At 39.9% G+C, this 26128-nt stretch overlaps 1 protein-coding gene across 1 annotated transcript; it reads right to left on the bottom strand.

Annotated features, from left to right (window-relative positions):
* Window positions 1-746: 746 nt before the first annotated feature.
* LOC110890874 (uncharacterized hydrolase YugF) lies at window positions 747-6807 on the bottom strand. The gene is made up of 8 exons (XM_022138523.2): window positions 6521-6807; window positions 3749-3841; window positions 2894-3105; window positions 2151-2295; window positions 1999-2071; window positions 1694-1840; window positions 1021-1146; window positions 747-922 (listed from the first exon to the last, which is right to left on the bottom strand). The coding sequence occupies exons 1-8, from the start codon at window positions 6748-6750 to the stop codon at window positions 851-853; spliced, it is 1098 nt and encodes a 365-aa protein (XP_021994215.1). The 5' UTR covers window positions 6751-6807; the 3' UTR covers window positions 747-850.
* Between the last annotated feature and the right edge of the window lie 19321 nt (window positions 6808-26128).

The raw sequence follows: 26128 nt of genomic DNA, 5'->3' as shown, positions 1-26128 counted from the left end.
AATCATCATTTGACATCTCATTCCATCACATTTCACCTTATCACACTTTTGCAATGGTCATCACATTCCATCACTCACTTTTTCTTTGTTTTTTAATAAATACCACACCCAATCACAACTTAACACCTCAATATCAAAGTCGAACCCACACACATAACACAAACCATCACACCGCGATACTTATCACGATTTCCATCCCATCACCAAGTGATACACCCCTTGCGACGGTGGTGTATCACGGAGCATCTTTCATCACTTGCACCCATCACGTGCCCACCCCGAGTACCCTTATAATGATCCTTTTTACCGTAATGAAGAATACATATAATATTTGTGTTCTTTAATTACAATTATGCATAACTGCCCAGGTCGTACTCTCTACAGGTATGGTTATACTTTACACAAGCCCCGTAACCTAAAGCTATGCGTTGTGGTTTAACATAGCGCCCCACCACGTTGACAATGGGCTTTACTAATCCAACCTTTAACTATCACGTTGTTGTTTAACTAATTAATAAATAAGGGTCTGTTTGGTATGGGGTAATGGAATAGGCGAGGTAATGGAATGGAAGAGGGAATGCGATGGATCATTACCATTCCATGTCTTATTTGGTGGCGGAGGCAGCAGCAGTGGCGAGTGGCGTTGCTAGCGGTGGTGGGTGGCAACGGTGGCGAACAACGTTCTTATCAGAGATGTTTATCCAAACAGAAAGCAAAGCAGCGCTTTGGGTACACAAAGGTGTCACTTTGGGTAAAAATTTTGCACTCGGATTCAAAGAACAAAACAGTAATAATTCCCTGTGGTTTCAATTAACAAGTATAGAATGTACTGTAGTATATTAACATAAAACTAACTTTTCATTGTTGCATGGCGCGCCACAAAAGACTCGACTAACGGGTTCACCAGATGAGGCGCTTCGTCCTGCACACATGCAAGTAGAGATCATCATCACAATACAGTCACACCCATTTAATCGATCAGAATAAAACCATAACGATAATGATGATGGAGGTGGTGACCTGAGGGCAGTGACCGACACCAGGGAGCGCTATAAAATCTTCAACCGGGTCAAATTCACCATAAGCTCTTCCGAGTTCAATTGGTTCCCAAGGATCTTTATCGCCCCACACTACCACCACAGGACACTGCACAAGCATATCAGTTCTCATTACATCAGAAATAACTAGGGGTGTTAAACAGATCATATTCACGGGTTGGCGGGTTTAACCCGACCCAAACCCAAACCCGAACCCGAAAATCATGTCATACATATGAATCCGAACATGACCTGAATATTCACGGGTTGATCCGAACACAGCCTGTTCAACCTGAGTTATTTTATTTTTTTAAGGAAATTAATATATTAAAATTAAAATTTACTAAAAAAACACAAATGTATATAGCACAATTACATCTAAATTATAAAATTTTATGTGAATTTCTCTTATTAAGTTAAATATAATGGCATAAAAATACACACCCAACTTAATTTATGACATAGAACATGTTGTAAAAAAATATAATATAAATGGGTTAAACAGGTCAACCCGACCCATTTAGCTAAAACGGTTCGCGGGTTCAACCTGAAACTTACCCGAACCCGTTTAGAGTAAACCCAAACCCGCGAATTTTGTGTAAGGTATAACTAGACGAAGTGCACACGGTGTGTGTGTGGGGGGGGGGGGATTCAACCTTTACTTGAGGCAGTAATTCTTCCGGAAGCGGGCCATCAGAATAACAAATAAACTCAAGAAACACGTCGGCTGCGCCAGGCTCAAGCCCTGGACGAAGAATTGCGTCCACTAGTTCATCGGTCACTTGTGAAGTATCATGGTAGCACTGCATAAAATCATACTCGTAATTAAACAAACTAGTCAATGTTTTTTTAGTGATCATGAGATCCCGTTAGGAAAAACTCACACGGTCCATTAATACCCTGCAAACCAGAGGGACCACATAAACATAACAAATATGTGTATGTATGCATGTATGTATACCTGACAAAGGATGTTCTTAACCGACTCTTTTGTGGCAACGGTTTGAAAGAAGAATTTTCCCACAGGGGTATTCCTGAAATAAACGTACATAACTTAAAACAATCCGCTAAAGAAACACAACCAAGGTTTTAACTTTTAATCTTAAAACTTACCTCAATAAGTTCTGGAAAGATCTAATCAAGGGTCTTCCATACCACGGTTGTTTCGTTATATGAAGCATCCGAAGCGAAATATTTATAACCATGACCCCCGTACAAATGCTCGGATCCGCCACTGCCGCCTGAAGACCGACAAGTCCTGCACAATGTACTCGATGATCTTAAGGGGGGTGTTTCAATGTGGAATTACCGATTACCTCCAGACTAGGTTTGCAAACGAACTGAACGTTCAGCGAACAGTTCGTGAACCGTTTAGTGGGAAGTTTGTTTGTGTCTGTTCGTTTAATAAAGCAACGCACACGAACAAGAAATTTCATTCGTATAGTTAAATGAAGAACACGAACAGTGGCCGCGTTCGTTCGTTTATGTTCGTGAACGTTCGGTAACGTGTTCGTTTGTGTTCGAAAATTCATTAGGGTTTTTAATTTTTATATTTTATTTAAACACTTAAAAATTCCCTCTAATAAAATATATAATAATTATCAGGGTATTCTATATTTACTAAAATATTTAATATATGTTCGTTTATGTTCATGAACACTTGTTTGTGTTTATTACCTAAAATTAACGAACGAACACGAAAACACTCATTTCCTTAACGAACAAACACGAACAGAAAATCTCGTTCAGTAAGTGTTCATGAACTGTTTGCGAACACATGTATTTCCTTAACGAACGAACACCTTGGTTCGTTTGCAGCCCTACCCTAGACTGAACTAATAACATTACGGGATTACCTCCAATTGAATTGCAAATAAAGAATGCTTTATCTTTAACTACATCTGTACAAAAATCGTTCAGTTGTGCACCCCATGTCTCAAATGTGTAAAAAGGCGCGTCTCCAAGCTCACGGGGATTCGGTTTGTCAGAGTAACCGTAACCGATAAGATCGATTGCGAATACCCGATGTGATTCTGCAAGAACCGGGATGTTTTTCCTCCAATGGTCACTGTCAAAAAGCCATCATAATACCATATGAGATTGTTCTTGAAGCAGCATAGAACTTGAACCATGCTTCATAAAACATTTTAGAAATGGCAAATGCAGTTAATACCTATAAGAGTGAATTTCAAGAATTGTCCTTTATCTTTATACCAATTTTCAGGCGCTGTCCTTTATGTTCGAAATTGACGAGTTTTGTCCTTTATGTTTTCATATCATACACGTTTTGTCCTTTAGGCCTAACTCAGTTAGTTTTTCCAGTTAAATTTGGTCATGTGCTTTGCACATGAGGGCATTTTTGCCAATTCAAAGGCTGCAGAAGCTTTGAGCTCTAAATCTGTCGTTGAACTTACATTTGAATTGACAAAAATGCCCTCATGTGCAAAGCATATGACCAAATTTAACTAAAAAAACTAACTGGGTTAGGCCTAAAGGACAAAACGTGTATGATATGAAAATATAAAGGACAAAACTCGTCAATTTCGAACATAAAGGACAAAGCCTGAAAATTGGTATAAAGATAAAGGACAATTCTTGAAATTCACTCTACCTATAATTACTGAAAGTCTGAAAATAGATTTGATTAGTGAATACTGATATAATGCAGTTGATACCTCCTATATTAGTGAAAGTATGAATTGATGGTGGACCTGTTTGCTCCGAATCCATGAATCAAAACCAATGCAGGGCCACTGTTTCCAGCACACTGATACCGAATCGAGTAGCCTTTCCAATTCCACATACTACAACACAACACAACACAACACAAAACAAAATGGGCTTATTTTAGGGTATGCACTATGATTATGGATGTATGTATCTAGATTGAAATCGGATAAGCGGATTATGTAATCAGATTTGTATTCAGTACCACACACCCCGCTTGTGGTATGCGCATATAATGTACATATGTGTGGGCGCTCGGGGGGGGGGGGGGTGAAAGTGCACTAATTTTAACGCTATTTTACTAATTTCGTCGTGAACATAACGTTAAAAGAGGGGGATTGTTAATCATGCATCATGTGGTGGTGTTGATAGCCGAAAGACAAGGGAGTACATGCACTAATCGGCCTTTGTCTTAATTGTTGAGTATTATGTGCCTTATGTCCAAGGCTTGATGCAAAACCACTATCGAGCCGGGGGTCTCACTAGAAGCAGCCTCTCTATTCCTACGGGGTAGAGATAAGGTTGTCTACATCTTACCCTCCTCAGATCCTACCTTAACTCTCCGCTCAACTCTCTCAACTCTTCCTCTCCCATAGTTGTCGATAGCGAATAACGACAAAGCACCTATAGGCTACGTAGTGAATGGCGACGGCTATTTTATAAATAGCAATTACACTAGAAAAAGAATTTTGAAAATTTTTGTATGTATAATACATCAAAATACTCTTGTATATATGCTATTTTACATGTATATTTAACAAAAACCTATAAATCCAGCTATTTTTTAGCTATATCTAATTGCTATTTACATAAAAAAATAAATAAATAAACAATCGCTATCATCGCTATTTGTCGCTATGACCCATATAGCGACACTACGTCGCATGGCTACATAGCACGCTATAGCGGTCACTGTAGCCGCTCTTAACAACTATGTCCTCTCCGCTCAGGCCTTTGTCACATTCAATTCTTCCTCTCCGCTCATAACACCCTCAACTCTCAATCTCTCGAATTTTGTGCATTTTAAAAATCATATAATTAATGTGAGTTATAAAATGTGTGAATCAGGAGCACATAATACATGTGTCACATGATGCGGTGATGAGATGACATTGTGCGCGCATAATGTTGTCTGATGTGGCGCCTTATGCGTTGACCAGTATGTGAAGGGGTATGGTCCCACACGTCACGCCACGGCTTGGTGCAAAGGACCATCACCCAGTCCACTTGGTTAACATAAACAATGTAAGATACAGTCTGGCGCAACCCGGCAGGGCGCACGTGCAGACAACACCATAACACAGATGGAATCCTAATACATGCCACATTCCGGCGCAAGCCTTTAAGGCGCACGCGCACAGAAGACGATGCAAGTGGAACCGTCACTTTGACTTCTATGACCAACCAGCAAGTGGCACACCCTGACACTGACATTAACGGTCAGCTGACTGTGCAATACGTGACGTGACTACCCGATCCACTAACAGAAAGCTTCCACTTGCATAAAGCTGATGAGCAGACTGACAGCCGAAGCTAACAGGCCATGTGGCGGCTGCACCTTCGTGCGCCTGACACAACAGGACACGTGGCGACACCTCCACCGTGCGCCTGACACTTATGCAGTCTGCACACTTGACAGACCAGAAGATAAGCTGCTACTTATCACGTCAGGCCCATCAGACGGCCCATTGGCCTCTCTCCTTCACTCTTCGGCTATATGCTCTCTCACACTTACTACCTAATCACTTATCTTGCTTCCAAAGGGTGGTAACAAGGAGCAACCCCCACCTTATTCTCCTTGTTGCGAGTCATGGTGTTTTCATTGTGCAGGCGACAGATACAAGTTCAACCAGTCATCCATCGAGGAAAGAAGGGTTTAACCCTATCTCGACGAGATTCGACCCGTGGACTAACCATTCGGTTAACCACTGTTTCTTCAACCAGTATGTGAACAAACTAGACCCTGATTGCAATGGGTGTGAGTTTTTCAAATCTTTTTGAACAAATTTGACCATTGATTGAGCAATGGGTTTAAGTATCTGATCAAATTAGACCGAAGTGATGAAAATTCTTAGTATCTTAGTGTTTTAAAGTTAACAAGTTAAAATATTATCTAGGCAAATTGGATTTAGATAATCCCAACTCACTGTTATTGGCCAATAATAATCCCAACTCATTTAATCACCAATAATAATCCGAACTATTCACTTTTGTTTGTAAAATACTCCCAGTTAAAAAAACACTAACTAGGTTAAAAATTTGCTGATGTGGCATCTGATGTGGCCCTTTTAGCTAATGTGTCATATGACGTGGCAGTTGATGTGGCATTTTTTGATGATGTGGCAGTCTACGTGGCATTTTTGATGACGTGGCAGCTGATGTGGCAGTTGATGTGGCATTTTTTGATGACGTGGCAACTGATGTGGCAGGTGATGTGGCAAGCCACATCAGCAAATTTTTAACCTAGTTAGTGTTTTTTTAACGGGAGTATTTTACAAACAAAAGTAAATAGTTCGGATTATTATTGGTGATTAAATGAGTTGGGATTATTATTGGCCAATAACAGTGAGTTGGGATTATTTAAATCCAATTTGCCTATTATCTATAAACAATATTTTAGTACTTAAGAACAAACGTTGCTGACCCTGATCACTATCACTAAAGAATATAGATATATAGCGAATTAGAATAGGAATGAAGGTAGTCGAAAACCCAAATAAATGAAACTGAAAATGGGATGGGATGGGAATACATACCGTGTTTGAACGCTAACTTTGGGGCTAGCTGGTTTGACCGAAGAGCTATCAACCAAACACGACGAAATTGATACAGTTGTTCTTGGTTTGGGATTGGAAGAAAGCCATGGGTGGTTTCTGGAGGAAGGAGGAGATGATGAAGATGAAAGGTTGAGATTGTGGGTGAAGGTGGAGTGGAGGAGTTTGGGCAATCCGAAGGTGGAACAGGTGGTGGTGGTGGTGGTTGCCATTCTTGGACCTCACCCACCGCCGTGTGTTGTTGAGTGTTTGGTAATGGAAATTTTGGAAGATTTGGAGCCACAGAGTGTTGAAATGTCACCGAGTTTGCCACGTCACCTTACAGAAAATCCACTCTTTTTCTTTTTATCAGATGGGCCCACTAGATTGGATTTTAGAGGAAAATTACCAAAATGTCACTTAACAAAGTAGTTTTACTAAAATGTCACTGACTTAGTGTCAGGTAGGGGTGTGAATTTCTGATACGGCCCGAAAACACGATACGAACCTAACATGAAATTCACAGGTTTGGGTTTAGTCTAAATGGGATCGGGTCAGTTTCTGGTTGAACCCGTCAACCCGTTTTGCTAAACGGGTCAGGTTCGGGTTAACCCGGTCGGGTTGACGGGTTGACCCGTTTAATCCTTTTCTATAATATATATTTTTATAATATGTTTTATGTTATAAATTAAATTTAGTGTCTATTTTATGCTATACCTATAACTTAAAAATAGAAATTGACATAAGATTTTATGATTTTAATGTAATTTTATTATCTAATTTGTGTTTTTTTTTCGTAGTAGATGTTAATTTTAATATATTAATTTGCTGAAAAAAATAAAAAAAATTCGTGTTGAACAGGTCGGGTTCGGGTCAACTTGCGAATATTCGGGTCAGGTTCGGGTTCATATGTATGAAACGATTTTCAGGTTCGGTTCGGGTCGGGTTCAGGTCGGTTTGAACCCGCCAACCTGCGAACACAACCCGTTTAACACCCCTACTCTCAGGCGTTCATGAAGAGACACAATAACAAGGGTATGCGTTCGGCTGACCATCTATTGCGTCATTTAGTGTGGTGCTGACACATGTCCGGCAAGGTTATTGCGTCAGCGGCAGACTCCTCTAAGGGGCCAGGAAAACTCTTTCAAGGAGTCAGGCAGACTCTTTCAAGACATCTTTAAAATACTTAAAGAAAATACTTTAAAATATTTTTAAAAAAATACTTTAAAAAAATACATAAAATATTTTTTTAATATATATATGTTTTTTAATTAAAAAAATATTTTTTTTAAATTTATATACGTAAAGTATTTTTTTAAGTATTTTAAATTTATATACGTAAAGTATTTTTTTAATTAAAAATAATAATTTTAAAGTGTATTTTAAAGTATTTTAAAGATATCTTTACGTATATAAATTTAAAATATTTTTTAATTTAAAAAAATATTTTAGAAAAATATTTTAAGTATTTTTAAAGTATTTTTTTTATTTTTTTAAGTATTTAAGTATTTTAAAGATATCTTTACGTATATAGATTTAAAAAGGTCATTTTTTTTAAATTTAAAAAATATTTTTAAGTATTTTAAAGATATCTTAGAAGAGTCTGCCTGATCGCTTTGCCTGATCTATTGGAAGAGTCTGTCTGACTCCTTAGAGGAGTCTGTCGCTGACGCAATAACCTTGTCAGACACGTGTTAGTACCACACTAAAGGACGCAATAGATGGTTAGCTAGACACACCCCCTTGTTATTGCGTCTCTCCATGGACGCCTGAGAGTGACATTTTAGCAAAACCACTGGTCAAATGACATTTTGGTAATTTTCCCTGGATTTTATTAGAGTTAAATTACATATCATTTTAGTCCATGTGGTTTGGGTCATTTTGTCAGTTTGGTCCAAAGGTTTCATTTTTTACTTGTGAGTCCAAAAAGGTTTCACCTTTATCATTTTAGTCTACTGGGTTAACTTCATTCTTTTTTTGTTAACGAGAAGCCCAATTCGGTCAGTAATTCTGTTAACTAGAAGGGCAATTCGGCCATATAAAATGACCGAATTGGCCTCTCGTTAACAGAAAAAATGGATGAAGTTAACCCAGTGGACTAAAATGGCAACGTTGATGTCACACCCCAACCGATGGCGGAATCATCGGGGCATGGTACTGAGCGAAACAGATTGTCCAGAAGTTTCCACAACAACTATCATTACTATTTAGTTTAAATAATACGTCCCATACTGTATCCCAAATAATAAAACAAGTTATTACAGATAAGCATCTAGTCAAATATACTGTTCCGACAACTCAGATTTAAATAAAAATATAAATATTGTTTAAATGCTTCTAGAGACTCGATCTGCAAGATCTACAGACAACTATGCTCTAGACGCTTATTCCTAGCTCGCCTTCCTAGCAGATAAGCATCCTAATTGCCTGTCACATACGTTAAAATAAAGTCAATACATAAAATGTAAAGGTGAGCATACAAGTTTGATAATAGCATATAGAGTTCGAAATAGTTTACGCATAACCAGCACGTACACAGAGGAAAACGAAGCATGTTAATTATCAACATAGATCTATCGATACCAATGACTGCGGGTTGACTGTCCGAGACAGTTCGCAATACATGATTACCACCGTAATCCATGCAAGTAATTGTCCTTAACAACCCCCGTGTGAACGGGTGCTGAGTCCAAACTATAGTACTACGTCGTTAAGGCAGGTAGACAGCATTCCACGTGTAAACATAACAAAAAGCATTCATTTAGTCACGTAATACATGCGAATCGGTTAGCGTTCAAATAATTGAATAGTGTGATCGATTGTGATTTAAATAAGTAACGTATGTAACACCCAAAAGTGCTAAAGCAAAAAGGGTTCGAGTATACTCACAGCGATTGATTGATGGATTGAAGGGAGCGCTTGAGAGTAGGGTTAGCCTGAATAGTTCGATAGCATAACGACGAGCAACACGTTAAATGGAAACAAGTGATGATGGGTCGAACAGCCTGGTCGATCGGACGGTAGGTTCGATCGAACGGGTTGTTCGTTCAGTTAGACAGTCCGTTCGGACAGCCTGTTCGATCGGCCGGTAGGCTCGATCGGTTGGACTGTTCGAGTGGATTGTTTCTTCCCTTGTGTAGGATGTGTTTGTGTATGATGGCTTGTCCTTTTTGAAGTTTTCGTTATAGTATTTGAGAACATTGAAGTGTTCTTACCTTTCAGGTCGATCGATCGAACGGGCCGTTCGATCGGCCGGCTTAACCGATCGGTTAGACACTTTAGTAGTAAGTCCTCAGCTGGATGTCACCTGATCGGACAGCATGTTCGATCGGGTGGCACTCCAATACGTCGAACGAGTTGAAATCGGTTAAGGGTTGAAGCATAGTATCTCATGATCCAATGAGTAATGTTATCGAACAGCTCATTCGATCGAACATCACTTCGTTCAATACTATACATCATGAAATTGTCAAAGTGTGGGGCCATGTGCTAGCCGATCGGCTGGCCTGGTCGATCGGCTGACATGTCCGATCGGTTGGGCTGTTCGTTCGAACAGCCTGACCGATCGGTCAGCATCCTGACCTGGTCGGCCTGTTCGTCTGACACTTGGCTGTTCTGATTGTTTGACGTTATATCGAGGTAGGTTGACAACGAGGTGAACCATGGAACCTTCGTTCTTACTTGTTTCCCCTGCTCGGACAGGAATCACCCAAGTCCGGCCGGTGAACGGTTCGGAACGGAGTTTATAGGTTCAACCCGAAATCGGTGAATCTCGCAGATAGAATCCGAATCTTGAACCACTTGACCGTTAGAATGATTGGTGAGTTGGCTCAAGCTCCGTTTCTACCGGTTTGAAGGCATTGAGTGTAAAAGAGTTGAAAGAAAGTTGGAAAATCCATCTTTCAATCCTTCACACTATGTAAATGTTCAGATCTGTGGTAGATCTTAGTGTTTTTATGTGGAAATCGGCTAGATCCAAGTGATTCTTGATGGATCCAAAACATGAAGTTCTTGAAGAACACCATGATGACATCATCCTAGAATCCTTAGATCTTGATGATTTCACGGTTAGAAATCAAGATTTGAAAGATAGAAAGGTGTAGGAGTGTGTATTGATCAAGAAAGTACAAGATTTAGGATGAAAACTTACCGAAATCGGAAGAAATCTGAGAAAAGAAGGGGAGCACGAGCTGGTTGTCACACCCCCAAAATCCACATGCGGAGTACCACCGCCTGGAGGCGTGACTGACCAGGATCAAGCAACCAATCATATTAAACGTAACAAGTAAGAAGTAAAATTCAACCACACAATATGAAAGGTGTTTCAAATAAAAAACATAGTTAAGTGTTCAGCGGAAGCAAAGTTGTAAAACCCAATGTAAGTATTAAGTACGAAATAAAGTAATGTTTTTAGCATGGCACACACTGCCATGTCCCACAACGACCGCGCCTCCCTGTGCAAGCTCCATGAGTACCTAACGACCTGCAAGGCATGTAACAACGAGTCAACAACAAAATTGAGCGAGTTCACAGTTGGTTGTTTAGTTATAGTATTCGTTTCGTAAATCATATGTTCGTTTTGTAAACCATGTATCGTATTAATTCGTATCGCGGTCTCCCAGACATGTTTGCGAAGATTAGTGGGGGCTTCCCATGTGTTATTAGACCGTGTGTATCGACTGCTACGAAAATGTAAGAGCTGCCCTAAGTCAATGTCTATCAGCATTGACCCTTTGCCCATAGTCCATTAGTACACGCCCGTTCGAACGACACGGTGTGAGGTTTGTTAAACCTAATAGCGCTATTAACTAATGACCCGCTCGCCATAGGCCTCGGCGATTAAGTCGATATAATGAGGGACTTCAGTGATAGAGGTTTGGTCCAGTGTGTATACTTGGCATCCTACTCCCAGAGGATGGTTGTAATTACCGTTTAGTTCATTTACCCATTCCCAACCCTTGGGAATCCCATGCCTTAGAAAGAGTGTGAACTCACCTTGGTTTGCTCGGTATGCTAACTATGTGCTCACAAGTAATCAGTCAAGTCCTATAGTTATGCATGTATACAAAATCAGTACATGTTGGTAAGGTTTCACATGCAATCTAGGTCACTAAGTGTGCTTGGCAGTTAACATCATGTATCACGTAATCAGTAAGTCAATCTCATGCAATTCATGCTTCTCATAAATGTCTTTCACAATTTATTCTAACATGGTTATTCTTTAACATACTTGACAAGGTTAACTGGCTTAACAAAGTTAACATACTTAACAAGTTAACAGACTAGACAGAATTAGCATACTTATCAGGAATAATACACTAACAGAGTTAATTAACTAACAGAGTTAACAAACATTAGAGTTACATACTTAACAGAGTTACATAATTTAACAGAGTTAATAAAGTTAACAGAGTTAATTGGCTAACAGGGTTAATCAACTTAACTTAACAGAGTTATCATGCTAACGGAGTTATCAACTTAACAGAGTTAACATACTGAACTACTGTTACTTATAAACTTTACGAGGAACCTTAAGTACTTACAGGTTTCACGAGGAACCTTAACCTTCCCCTACGGGGAACCTTAACCTTCCTCATGAGGAACCTTAACCTTCCTCACGAGGAACCTTAACCTTCCTCATGAGGAACCTTAACCTTCCTCACGAGGAACCTTAACCTTCCTCACTGAAGGTTCCCCAGCATGATCATCTTCATCAGTTACAGAACACAGGAACCCTAATTCCATCTAATAGTTACACAGTCTTTATCACCCAATCATTCAAGCCAACCGATTCACGTAACCATATAAATTACCCAATTCATTGCGAGATCAAAATCATCTATAAATCATCAGATTATTCACATATAGGCACACGAAATCGATCGTATCATCATATTATCATTATCATACGATTTCAACTAAATCCCCAAACAACATCTCATCTGAGCCGATCATCTTACATGCAAATCATCCAATATACATAACAGTTTGCAGGAATATAAAACAATTATTCAAACCATAATAACAATCTCAAACAGAGATAGACATACTAACCGGTTACGACACAAGGCTATCAATAGTTTCGAGGGAATTTAGAGATTGCCGTTACACAGAGAAACGTAATATGGAGCTCTAGGGTTTGAGAAAAATTATACGTAACTGATGTGATCAAGATTATAACGTAAACGAGATTGGGCCGAACTTCCCTGGGCCAAGGCCCGTTCCTGGCGAAGCTTAAGCTTCGTCGAACTAATGAGTGTGGCGAAGGTTTAGCTTCGTGTGTCTTCAGTTGCGAGGAAGGTTAACCTTCCTCGAGTGGTTGTTGTGGTGAAGCTTTCAAGCTTCGTCATGTGTGTGTGGGTGGTGAAGGTTAATAATTTCTATCACATATTCAAATTTATTTTTTTTTATTTTTTATTTTTTTATTAACTAACACACAACACATAGTTCACAATTCAATATTAAAAATAATCCCATCCACATATGCCAAACATGAGCAAGTTGTAGTGCAAAGAATTACAAAAACAAAACACGAAACGAGTAATGTGTCAAGTAAAGACCTTGGAAACTCGGGTTGTCACACTGGTCGGTCAGAGGGTTTCCAAAAGTGGAAAGACTGACAATGACAGGCCTATTTATAGGCTTCCAAAAGAGGAAAGGGCTGGCCGATCGGCCAGGCATCCCGATCGGACAGCCTGCTCAATCGGACAGTCTGTCCGATCGGCTGGGCTGTTCGATCGGCTAGGGGCCTAATCGATCCTTAGCCTGTTTTGAGTGTTTGGCGCGACGATTTCTGGTATTTCGCTTTCGATTGAAGACGATATGAGTATGATAGAGTTTCCTATTCAAATCACTTTTAATCCCAACCACTATATCTACATACAAGCATCTACATTCCATATTCGATTTCGATTTCGACTGAGTTCGATTGAGTTTCGAGTTTCGATTCGATTGATCACCACACATAACACAAAGTAAACATGCACAAGTAACACATAAGGCACACACACACGTATAATAACACCAAATTCGCATAATTCGAGTTTCGAGTTTGATTGATGATTCGATTAGCTTGATCATTGATTGATTAACTTTATCGCATTGTTACTTCCTACTATTCACAGTCGTAAATCGTTTTGCGTCGGTTAAACATTCGATTACTTCGGTTCCTTTGATAAACAACACCTACTCCACATAATACGAACAATAAAAAAAAACATAAAATAGAGTATTTACAGTCAAAGAAGTCAAACTTGACTTGGACTTTGACTTTGACTTTGACATTCGAAAACACGGGGTGTTACAGCCTCCCCTTGTTTAGGGAATTTCGTCCCGAAATTAGGCTCGAAGCTGCAAGCACCGTGAATGGTTTTACCAATTTCATGCTTCAGATCTTCATTTAAACAACTGCGGGTACTTAGCCTTCATGTCGCTTTCAAGTTCCCAAGTAAACTTTGCGCCTCGTTTGCCTTCCCATCGGACTTTCATGATAGGGATGTGTGAGCGTCTGAGTTGCTTGGTTTGGCGATCCATGATTTCGACAGGCTTTTCCACAAAATGCAGCGTTTTGTTGACTTGAAGGTCGTCGAGAGGTACAATTAGATCATGATCAGCTAGGCAAGTTCGGAGGTTTGTGATGCGTGTTAGTGTAATATAATTTAAGGTATGTATTTTAAGCCCTTTTTACACTTTTAGCCAAGTTTTAAATTTATAAAACACGATATTTACTAACACTAAACACACATATGGGCAAGTGCACCCATCGTGGACGTAGTATAGTGTTGGTAAGATACCGAGGTCGTCCAAGGACACAAGAGCTTTTAGTACCGGTTTATCCTCAACGTCTAATCAAATCAAAATGCTAGAAAAAGATTTTAAACTAAGAAAATAAAACTACTTAAAATGTTGAAAATAAAATAAAAACAGATAGACAAGATGAATCACTTGGATCCGACTCGTGTGTTAGTGTAACCTTTGATTATTTTCGCACTTTTGCACTTGTTTAAGAGATTATCTTAGTTATTGTAGTAGGCCCCTCTTTTGAAGGCGACGTTACCCTCAACCAAGTAGTTTGAGTCAGGAAGGATACAATCCTAAAGGGTCGGATTATTGAAAGATAATTAATTAAGTTATTAATGCATAATATGGTAGGCCCCTCTTTTGAAGGCGACGTTACCCTCAGCTAAGTAGTCTGAGTCAGCAAGGATACAGTTCTAAGTAGTTGGGTTAAAGTTTTAATAGTAGTTTAACTTATGAGGGGATCAAAGAGTTTGGACCCCCGCCATCCAATACCTTTGGGTATTGAAGGAGGTCATACTAAATTTGACCCAGGTCCTTTGCAGGATCTATACACTGAACAATGGCAAGACTCTTACCATACCGTTCCCTTAACCCCCGACCAGGTAGCCAACATACCTCCATATGTATCGTGGAGATATGAATGGTGAAAATATTTTATTTTATATAGACAGTAAAATAATGCCAAGACACCACGGACAAACGATAAGGAAGAATCACCTTCAACATAAGAAACTAGTAATTAAAGTCATTAATACAAAACCAATTAAAAAGTGCAAAAGATTAAAAATAAAAAGTATTACACTAAACACTTGTCTTCACCAAGTGATGTAAGAGACTTAGGCAAACATGGCCTTTGATTGTCAAGAACTCTTACGATCAATCTTGGATCCCGAGATGACTCACACACTCTATGATGGACAATGGATGATGGTGGTGGATGATGGTGTTATGGTGGTGGTGGGTGAAGTGTGAGAGAGGTGGTGTGCCAAGGGATAAGTTGAAATGGCTCCAAACACTCCTATTTATAGGCTGAACAGAAGCTCAGGCACGGCCCCGTGCCCATCCTCGTCTCTCTCTTCATTAATTGTAATTCGCAATTACAATAAATGCGCCTACAGGAAGTTGACCGCGCCCCCGTGTCCGCTGGGCACGGCCCCCGTGGTGGGCAGTAGAAGCTTCTAAAGGTTTGTCTTTTCTGCTGCTACTTAGGCACGGCCCCGTGCTCGCTGAGCACGGGCGTGTTCAGTCTTCTGTTTTCTTAGTTTTGCTTGGGAAGATGCTGTCGAGGGGTCGTGCATTCCACTTTTGTTCCTTTTCTTGTATTTATGTTAGATTTAGCTGTCTTTTTGCTTCTTTTGCTAATTTGAGCTCATTTAATCCTGAAAATACAAAAGGAAGATAAAAGCACACTTTTTCCAACATTAGTACTAAAAAGGGTTTGTTTTATGCCACAATTGATATAATTTATATGTTGCATTTTGTGCATATCAAATACCCCCACACTTGAATCTTTGCTTGTCCTTATGCAAAACTCTTTATAATGTGGCTTTATTCATTCCCAAATGGAATGGGTAGAAGAGAAGGTTTTTGGGCTTGTCATAGAGTGTCGGGATTTCCAAGATTCTTTATTGAGGTTTTATTTTTATTTATTTACAATCCTATTCGGCATGATTTATTAAGAATGTTTCTTAAGATAAATTACTTATTAGGGCATAACATACCTTTTTAAAATCTTATTTATATACAAGTTCACATACCTCACGGGGGATCACTCAACACTCGGCCGAAGGTGTATTTTTAGTGAATCACTCGAGAGCGGCATGGAACTTACTCCTACCATAAGCTTGCCAAGCAATCAATCCTCCTCCTTTTTAACTATATACCTTTGTAAATATCAAGAGGACTTTACGGGTTAAGGGTTAGGCTTGGGCTAAAGGCGGGTGGTTGGGTTAGTGGTTAGTAAAAAGGGCGAAAGGCGTAACAAACGTCGGTTTGAAAGACTTTTATTTTTTTTTTTCATATTTTTATTTTATTTTGATGAATTGTTCAAACAAAGTTATTTTTGATAAACCTTGTTTGCTTGTTTGGTTTCATCAAGATAAAATAATAATAATTATTATTTTTTTTGAAAGTCATAAGAGAACCGAACGTTGTTTACTAAAAAAAGGGTTAAAAATAGAAAGGGTTTAGGTGGGTAAAAAGGGTTGTTTTGGCTTAAGAAATGAAAAGGTTTAGGCTCAAAGGGGTTAATTAGGGGGATTTTGGGTAGGTGAAAAAAATGAAAAATAATGGTGTAGAATGAAATAGGGTTAGTCCTAATGCCTCTATCATTTACTTACTCGGGTTTAAGTTGGTAAGGACCGGGAATGTATTGTTGTGGCAAGTTCTAGAGTCGTACGAACCAAGCGGCTATTCACACAAGAAACGAAAAATGAGCATTTAGTGTAAAGATATATATTTGTATGCTCGTTAAAGGTTCAAAACTCACTTTTGTGGGAAAAGGGTTTTTTATGTGATCAAGTATATATAATCAAATTTTAACTAAGTTTGTCATGCCTTTTCATAATTTTCTTATGTTGGTTCTTTTTATCACGACGCTATCGGTTGTAAACTTGTAAAAATATAACCTTTTAAGACTTGAATTCCCAACTTAAACTTAGACAAGTAAAAAAAATGAAAATTTTTGGAAAAAATTTGGGGTGATTAGCAGTTCCAATAGAGTTTTGTGTAAGGCTTGTTATTAGGACTTGCAAAATTCAAGGTTTTAGCATCCCCCCCACACCTAAATTACACATTGTCCTCAATGTGTCCCAAAAATAAGTTTTTAGGTTGATTGAATGTGTAAAATGGTGTTAAAAGCAAAATTTTATGTTACTGGCAGTCTGGACACGGCCCCGTGTTCAGGTGCCAGTAACAAAAATTAAAGAAAGAAACAGAAGCCTGGGCACGGGGGCGTGTTCAGTGAACACGGCCTCGTGTCCAGTTACCTGAACTGGGCGAATTTCTGCAGACTGTGCAGCACGGGGCCGTGTTTGTAACACCTTGAATATTTATGTCCAATAATGTATGAACACGTGTCATAAGCTCTGAACGTGTGAAAGAATACTTTAGAGGGACTAAAGTTGACAAACGGGAAAACTATGTGAATATAAGGGTCCAAAGTGTCAACAATGGATAAATATATTTAAAAATATCCCCACAAGATGTTTATACCTTCAAACGAATAAATCATGGATCATACGAAGCTAAATATGAAAGAAAGTGAGGAATTACAAACTACAGGGGCTAAATGTGTCAACATATGCAAAGTATACCTCTGAGTGACCTTTTGGCAGACCCGAAGCTTTGTAACAATAAAATATACTCACTAGAATATGTGGTTAAAATTTCATAAAGTTTCGTTATCGTATGAGAAAGTTATGATCAAATTCGTGTACGAGGGGCTAAAAGCGTCAACGTTGAATTCTAAGGCCTTATGAGTGGTTACAAGGTTAGTCAAGGACTTAACCAAGTTAGTAAAAGTCCCAAGGCCCTTAAAAATCAAGTTAGAAGGCTGGAAATGCAATTTAAGGGCTTAAAACCACGTTACAAAGGACCAGGGACCAAAAGTGCAAAGAATGAAACTTGTTCGGCTGGTTCTGACAGGCCAGGCGACCCGCGTAAGACTCCCTTATGGGTTTACGCGGGCCGCGTCAGAGTGCCAGCGACAGAAAACACTTGCAGGTGTCTGTCCAGCCCGTTGCACCGCCATAAAACCTTGTTTTTACATACCAGGGGCTGCACCAACAGGTTTTCATGCATAGGGGGGCACTTGTCTTGATCTGGAAGCATTGGTAGACCTCTTTGGCATGATCTCCTTGAATTAAAACCCATATATAAGAGCTTCCAAGTTGTGACCAATTTGTGTATTCATTTGCAAAGTTCACAAGTTCACTCTCTGAAGCCCTCTGGTCAGCCACAAGCATCCTTAGTGATCCCTAAGCATAATTAGGACTCTTGTAAGTGTCCTTAACCCTTCCTAATTCGTTCTAGCTTAGTTAATTAACTAAAAGTCAAACCGTCGTAATTAAGGTTTGACTTCGTGATTAATTAAAATGTGTTCAGTCAAATCACGAATTAAAAATACCTTTAAGTAGGTAATTATGTGGGTAATAAACCCTTAAAAGGGTATTTCCAGATTCCCACTCTAACTATGTTAATTGTCTAGTCAAAGCTTATTATAAAAAGTCAACAGAAAGGTTATTTGCGAATTAATGCATAATTAGAAATGTAGGATACATGCAACCTGTTTGATCATTAAAATAACTTGGTAATTAATGTAAGAACATGTTCCAATATGTTCAACTCGACAATTTTCAGTTTAGGCTCGGTTTGGAACCGAAAGTCGCAAAGTTTGACTTCTGCTTTGACTCTCAGTTCTGACCCGTTTAAGCCAAGATTAGGATTGCCTTAGAGCTTCTCTTGGACCTATTTGCATGTTAGTATAACTCTCTGAGATTATACAACTTGGTTCATTAGATATCCTATTCACATGCATGTTTCCGTTAATCGCTTATATGTTGACCATTATGCCCATTTGACCTTAAAATGTGATTTTTGAAAATGTAAAAGGGTAGACACCTTAGCTACTGATTTATAAACTTGCACCTAAAATTTGAGATCAGTTTGAGGTGTAGATTAAGAGTTATGCTCAACAACGTAATTTAAGGCTTCTTTAGTAAGTAAATAGCGTAAATTACATATAGCCTATCTAAACCCAAATTTTTATACAAAACCTTATACCTACTGTTATAAAATAATATTTTGGAGATTTTTATTTATTTTTTAGGCTGAGCATAACTTAGTGTTCTAAGATTAATTCGGTTTATGCCGGTTTTGCCCTTTTAAGCCATAAAATGAGTTTTACAAATCCTTTTGACCCCAAACCTTTTTCTACTGATTTGTTATGTTAAATAAATTATTTTGAGCCTGCTGGAATATTAAAAATATCAGCTTTTTACAGAAGACCCGGAAATGGCTCCAAATCGCTTTTTTTAAGCGTTTTTAGCACATAAGTATGCACTAGAACCTTGTTAAGCATAAGGGGTTGAACTTACTGATGTAATTAGTAAAACTTTACATTTTAAACAGTAGGGAAATAAATTAATTCAGAATTCCAGTTTTAACCATTTAGGCCTATGTGAAATTACCAAAATGCCCCTACGGAGCATAGAATGGTTATAAGTTATAAATTTCACATATAATTGATATCCTACTGATATAACATGATAAAATGAGTATACTTACTGATTTATTCAGACCTGTAACTCAGATTAATATTTAAACTCTTTTACACCCTTTAAAATGACCAAAATGCCCTTATGAGGCATAGTTTTGGTTTAAAACCATTTGGGGCATAATGGAAGGTATCATTCTGATACCACAACATATTTTAGGCATATTAACTTCAGAAACTTGTATTTAACTCTTATGGTTACTCGTTACGCACTTTACGCGTTCGGATCGGCTTATGTAACTAGTTTACCCATTTTAGCCGAAACGGGTCAAACCATATCATTTCGATCTCAAAATCCGGAATGTGATTATGTTACCCATATTAAACAAGCATGCAAGCTTGTTGGGTCAAAACCACATTCTAAAACGGTCTTCGCCTTATCATGCGTTTAAAACCGTAATCTTTATATAAAACTAACCGGTCTAAGCTTAAGACCCGTTAGAATTCTAATAGGTTATTAAAACCTTAATTTCCAGATATAGGAGCCCAGTAAAAGCTACGTGCACTCGCTATTTTTTATTTATACTTTGCTCAGGTAAATACTTTTAACTTATTTTCCCTATATGGGCTTGGGGTACGGTATATAATATACCGCTTGGTCGGGGAATTGACCTTAACCAGTCGGTGGTTAAGTGTTGTCAAATTAACCCGTTTAAAAATGCTGTTTTGTTTGTTTAACGCCTTTGGGGGTTTAATGACCATGTCCCGGATATCCTTGGCATCATTCAAAGAATGGCCACGACCTTAGCACACGGGTGTAGGCGTACACCCGTAGTGCATTTCAATAAGTATAATCGTCGGTCGAGAGAAGTCTCGCGGCGGAATTATATTAAGTGGTGTGTCTATTAATCTTTAACCCGGCACGACCCGGGCAACTGAACGCATAACAGACATGTAATTCTTTTACAAGATTATTAAGCAAATAATTATCCCAAGTTATAAAAAGTTTTGTGCCACGGGCATTTAAATCAATTTTAAACATTTTCAAAATGATTCAGTTAAATTGTATTTACCAGTGTAAACTGACGTATTTTCCAAAAAGGCTAAGTGCAGGTACTACGCGTAATAGGCTGGCCACTCCTTAGCATCTGTAGAAGTCTCGCAAGCTTAGGATGCATGAAGTCTGTTGAAATAAAGTTTCCTTTTTGTTTGGATCCGCCTGTGGATCTATTTTGACTATTTTGTGATACTTGGATATTACAATATTATTAAGTTGAAATAAATCTTTCTTTGCTTCCGCTGTGCATTTATATATTGTATGTTTGACTATGACGATATCAACTACGTCACGGAACCCCCACCGGCCCCACCGGTGACACGTGGAAAATAGGGGTGTGACAGGTTGGTATCAGAGCCAACGCTGAGTGAATTAAACACTAGCCTTCTGTGTTTAATCTCAGTTAAATAAATGCACATTCCTCGAGTTCCGAGTCTAGACAAAGAACATAGGACAAACTCTGCTTTGTTTTATTTTCATTTTGTCTTTATTTTATTTTATATATATGTTGTTGCATCGTTTTGTTGACAGGTTTAATCATGCCACCACGAATGAGACGCGGACGGGGAAAGGCTCCTTTCACGAGCCACGATCATGAAGCCGGGCCCTCACACCGGCGAACACCTTCCATCACGATGAGTACGAGCCCACAAGAGCCGTGGAGGCTCTATGTTGAGCCCGGGAGGCGATCGGTCTCCCTCAGCTCCTCACCTTCATACTTACATTCCTTTGGGCCCCAATCAGAGAATGAGCCCAATAATCAACCACCCTCTTTCATACCATTGCAAAGGTCCAATTCTCACCATTCATATGACGACCCAACCCCAGTCTTTCAAAGCCGGTTCAACTCGGCCAACATCTTTCCAGAACCCGTAGGATTCAACCCACTAGGACCTGAGGATCATTTCTCAGGAGACCATGCTGACGATATGGATGAAGACACGGACCCCGTGGAACCAGCATCCGGAACACCAAACCACCCCATCGAAATCTCCGATGGGTCATCCTTTCACGGATCGCCTTATCGCGGTCCGGACAGCTACGAGGAGAGATTCCGGAATATTGACTGGTATTTTACCCCCTCTCACCACTCGTCTCCTTATCAGCAGCAGCAGCAACAGCAATAGGATCCTTCTCAGGATTCTCGTTTCGTGGCAGTCACTCCGCCACCACCACCACCAGTAGAGCAACAACGCCTCCGGAGCCACCGAGGCGGAGAAGGTCAAACGCACGGATGTCCGTGCGAGGGGGAGTCCGCATCAGCACTCCCCAACCATCGAGTGACAGTCATTATCCGCCACTCCAGGAAGAAGAAGAAGAACCGCAAATAGGGGGTCCATCAAACCCCATTCCAGAGGTCAACTCAGTGCCTATGGCACCTCCATTGGGTTTTGACAACCCAATACCTCCTTATGCCGGCTCAGCGGCGTACAACCCATTTGAGCAGCCGGCTCACACCCAGTTCGACTATGCCAACATAGACCCATATCAGGAAGCATGGGACTACAACGCACGTAACCCAGAGGGACCTTATGGGGGCCTTTGGACCACTGGTTACCCAACTTATGGGTACCAGCGTCCACCACCTCCTCAACCTCTGTACCAGCCGCCGCAGCCACAGCTAATCCCGCCGGAGCGCCAACAGGAGGTTCTCGACCGGTTGAACCGAGTCGAACAAGTGGTCCGTGAAGACCACGAAAGCAACCAAGGCTTCTTCAAAGGTCTGTCAGACTTGCCCAAGGGGAAGTCCAAGAGAAGGGGTCATTAAAGACCTTGTTATTTATTTGTTTAGTTGTAATCAGTCCTTGCGTGGACTTGTTGTTTCTGTACTCAGCCCCTGCGTGGGCTTGTCTTTCAGTATTCTGCCCCTGCGTGGGCATGTCTTTTAGTTAACCCCTGTGTGAGTTTGTTGTTTATTTTTCGCCCCTGCGTGGGCATGTTATTTTGTAGAAGTCCCGTTTAGGGCAATTGATGTACTATTTAATCTTTATTAATGGAATGATTGAATTTAAATTTTCATGATTGATTATTATTAAATATATGCATAAACTTAAAATAAAAAGTAAAATGAAATAACATTCCTAATAAAGAAGATCTACCATTTCTATTAAATGGCAAAAATCTAAAAAGGGATAAGACCTAGCCACGTGTCATATAAAGACAAGGCCAAGATGGTACCTCCATAATTAGATTTAGATCCATAATTAACGTCTCAACTTAGGATTGATCTGCGTTTAAAATTAAGAGAATCTTAGGGGTAAAACCTAGCCACGTGTCATTGTAGACATGGCCAAGATGGTAGAACCTGTCTAAAAGATTCCAAAATTTTGTTAAGATCTGTAGGTATGTTAGCATTTTGGGCAAATTGTGATGCAGTATAAATCACATAGGCCATCTTTAATTAGGGTTAATTTAAAATTTCCTGAAAATAAATAACCATCCATTGGGGATGAAGTGCCTACGGGTAATAAATTAATGTCCTCTGGGACTAAGAGACAGTCGAAGTCTGTAACTCACTGTCTAGAATAGGGTAATGAACTGTGATTCAGACCCTAATACCTTGATCCTGTAAGAATCCAGGTTATAGATTAACACTGTCTTCGTGACTAAGTTATATGTTAATTCTTAATTATAATATAGGATTTTAATAAAGGTCCTGCATAAATAATTGATTAACAAATTAACCAGCAATGGTTATTCAAAACCATCGTTAATAGAATATAAAATACTGTGTTAGATTCTAAATAAGACCTTGCCTATTATCCCTTTTGTAGCAATTGAAGCTACATGGCTAGGTCGGACGAGGTGAACAGTCGTCCGGTGGAAAATCACGAGAATGCAAAGATACAGTTAACTGGCGCAGAGCTGAAAGCGCTTGTTGATGATGCGGTTACAAAGGCTTTAGAGCGACAGTACAGTGAGTACAGTGGGACCCATAGTAGGACCCTGTCTACACCGCATAATAAGTCTAAGACTCACTCGGAGTCTCACGGCAAGCCACCCTCTATCCAACCCAAGTCTAAGAAGGATGAGACTAAGAAGGATGATGATAGACATTCTTCAAATGAAAACAATGGTCATTCCAAGAAAATTGTGTTTGATGATGCCCCACGTGCCAAAGGTTGCACGTGTAAATATTTTGTGTCATGTAAACCCCGGGATTTTAATGGGGAGAAGGGGGCAGTGGACTGTATGACTTGGCTGGATGAGATGGACACTGTTGTGGACATCAGTGGTTGTGCCGAAAAGGATATTGTAAAGTTTGTATCCCAGTCGTTTAAGGGAGAAGCCTTGGCCTGGTGGAGGTCATTAATACAGGCTACTGGAAAGGTTCCGTTGTATAACATGTCATGGGATCAGTTTGTTGCTCTCATCAAGGAGAACTACTGTCCCCAACACGAGGTGGAAAAGATAGAATCTGATTTTCTGTCATTGGTCATGAAGAACCTGGATTGCCAGGCTTATCTCACGAGTTTCAATACTCTGTCAAGGTTAGTTCCTTACCTGGTGACGCCTGAACCGAAGAGGATATCCCGTTTCATTGGGGGTTTGGCCCCAGAAATCAAAGCGAGTGTCAAAGCCTCTCGACCCACTACATTTCGATCGGTAGCTGACATATCTCTGTCCCTCACACTGGACGCAGTTAGACAGAGGTCGCTAAGAGCTGCTGATGCCGAGAAGAGAAAACGCGAAGATGATGGTTCGCGGCGCTCAGACAAGAAACGCAAGGGAAATGACGACCACAAGAAAGGGTCGGGATCCAAGAAGGGAGATCAGCAGACGGGTGATAAACCCAGGTGCAAGGTTTGTAAGAAGCACCATTTTGGGAAATGCAGGTATGAGTCCAGATCCCAATCCCAGCCGAAAGCGTGTGGAATTTGCAAGTCCCCAGATCACAAGGCATTAGACTGTAAGAAACTCAAAGATGCCACATGCTTCAATTGTAATGAGAAGGGGCATCTTAGGCCCAACTGCCCGAAACTTGCGAAGAAGGCTGAGGAGGGAAAGAAGACCAATGCAAGGGTCTTCCGCATGGATGCGAAGGAAGCTATTCAGGATGACTATGTCATAACAGGTACTTTTCTCATTAATGATGTATACGCAAGAGTGTTATTTGATTCTGGGGCGGATAGATCTTTTGTAGATAATAAGTTCTGTGAATTATTGAAATTACCTGTTAAAACCCTAAGTATGAAATATGAAGTGGAACTAGCTGATGGAACAATAGAAACAGTTTCGACTGTATTAGATGGATGTGTCCTATCCGTTAGGAACCACTCTTTTCCTTTATCCTTGTTACCCTTTAAGCTAGCAGGCTTTGATATAGTAATAGGTATGGATTGGTTATCGCATAACCAAGCCCAGATAATGTGCAACAAGAAGCAGGTAGTGATCAAGACTCCATCTGGTGAGCCACTCACCATTCAGGGAGACACTCAACATGGATTGCCTGAGCAAGTGGCTATGCTCAAGGCATCCAGATGTTTGAAAAAGGGCTGTGTCATTTATATGGCACAGGTAACCATTGACGAGAAAAACCCTAGGATTAAAGATATTCCGGTCATTTCTGAATATCCCGAAGTTTTCCCGGAAGAACTACCTGGTTTGCCACCAGATAGACAAGTGGAATTTAGGATTGACATCATCCCCGGAGCCGCACCTGTTGCTAGAGCACCTTATAGGCTAGCACCAACAGAGATGAAGGAATTAAGGACACAGCTAGATGACTTGCTAGCTAAAGGTTTTATTAGACCTAGTTCGTCTCCATGGGGAGCACCAATTTTGTTCGTCAAGAAGAAAGATGGCTCGATGCGTTTATGCATCGACTACCGTGAGCTTAATAAGGTTACTATCAAGAACAGATATCCTTTGCCCAGGATCGACGATCTGTTTGACCAGTTGCAAGGAGCAAGTTATTTTTTTAAGATAGATCTCAGGTCAGGCTATCATCAATTGAAGGTCAAGAATGAAGATGTACACAAGACCGCGTTTAGGACTCGTTATGGTCATTACGAGTTCCTAGTGATGCCTTTTGGGCTCACTAACGCACCTGCCGCATTCATGGATCTCGTGAATCGCGTATGCAAGCCTTATCTGGATAAATTTGTCATTGTCTTCATCGATGACATCCTCATTTACTCGAAGAGCCAAGCTGACCACGAAAAGCATCTTCGATGCATTCTTAAGCTGCTTCATCAAGAGAAGCTCTATGCCAAGTTTTCAAAGTGTGAATTTTGGCTTCGCGAAGTCCAGTTCCTTGGACATGTTGTGAGTGAATGTGGAATTCAAGTGGATCCCGCAAAGATAGAAGCTATTATGAACTGGCAAGAGCCAAAGACGCCTTCAGAGATTCGTAGCTTCCTAGGTTTGGCTGGATACTATAGGCGATTTATTGAAAATTTCTCAAGGATTGCTGCGCCCTTAACTTCGTTAACACGTAAGAATATTAAGTTTAACTGGGGGCCCAAGCAGCAAGAATCTTTTGATATCTTGAAGCAGAAGTTGAGTAACGCTCCAGTGCTGACTCTACCTAAAGGTA

This window comes from Helianthus annuus, chromosome 11 (genome assembly GCF_002127325.2).
Source record: "Helianthus annuus cultivar XRQ/B chromosome 11, HanXRQr2.0-SUNRISE, whole genome shotgun sequence".
Lineage (NCBI taxonomy): Eukaryota > Viridiplantae > Streptophyta > Magnoliopsida > Asterales > Asteraceae > Helianthus > Helianthus annuus.
Note: the sequence above shows the minus strand (reverse complement) of the source record. Positions and strands in the feature narration are given on the sequence as shown.

Excerpts from the sequence above, each read along its gene's own strand:
- LOC110890874 (XM_022138523.2), bottom strand. The coding sequence starts at position 6,750 with ATGGCAACCACCACCACCACCACCTGTTCCACCTTCGGATTGCCCAAA. Across the intron at positions 2,072-2,150 it reads TCTTTCCAGAACTTATTGAG|GAATACCCCTGTGGGAAAAT; the intron begins GTAAGTTTTAAG and ends CGTTTATTTCAG. Across the intron at positions 1,147-1,693 it reads AATTACTGCCTCAAGTAAAG|TGTCCTGTGGTGGTAGTGTG; the intron begins GTTGAATCCCCC and ends ATGCTTGTGCAG.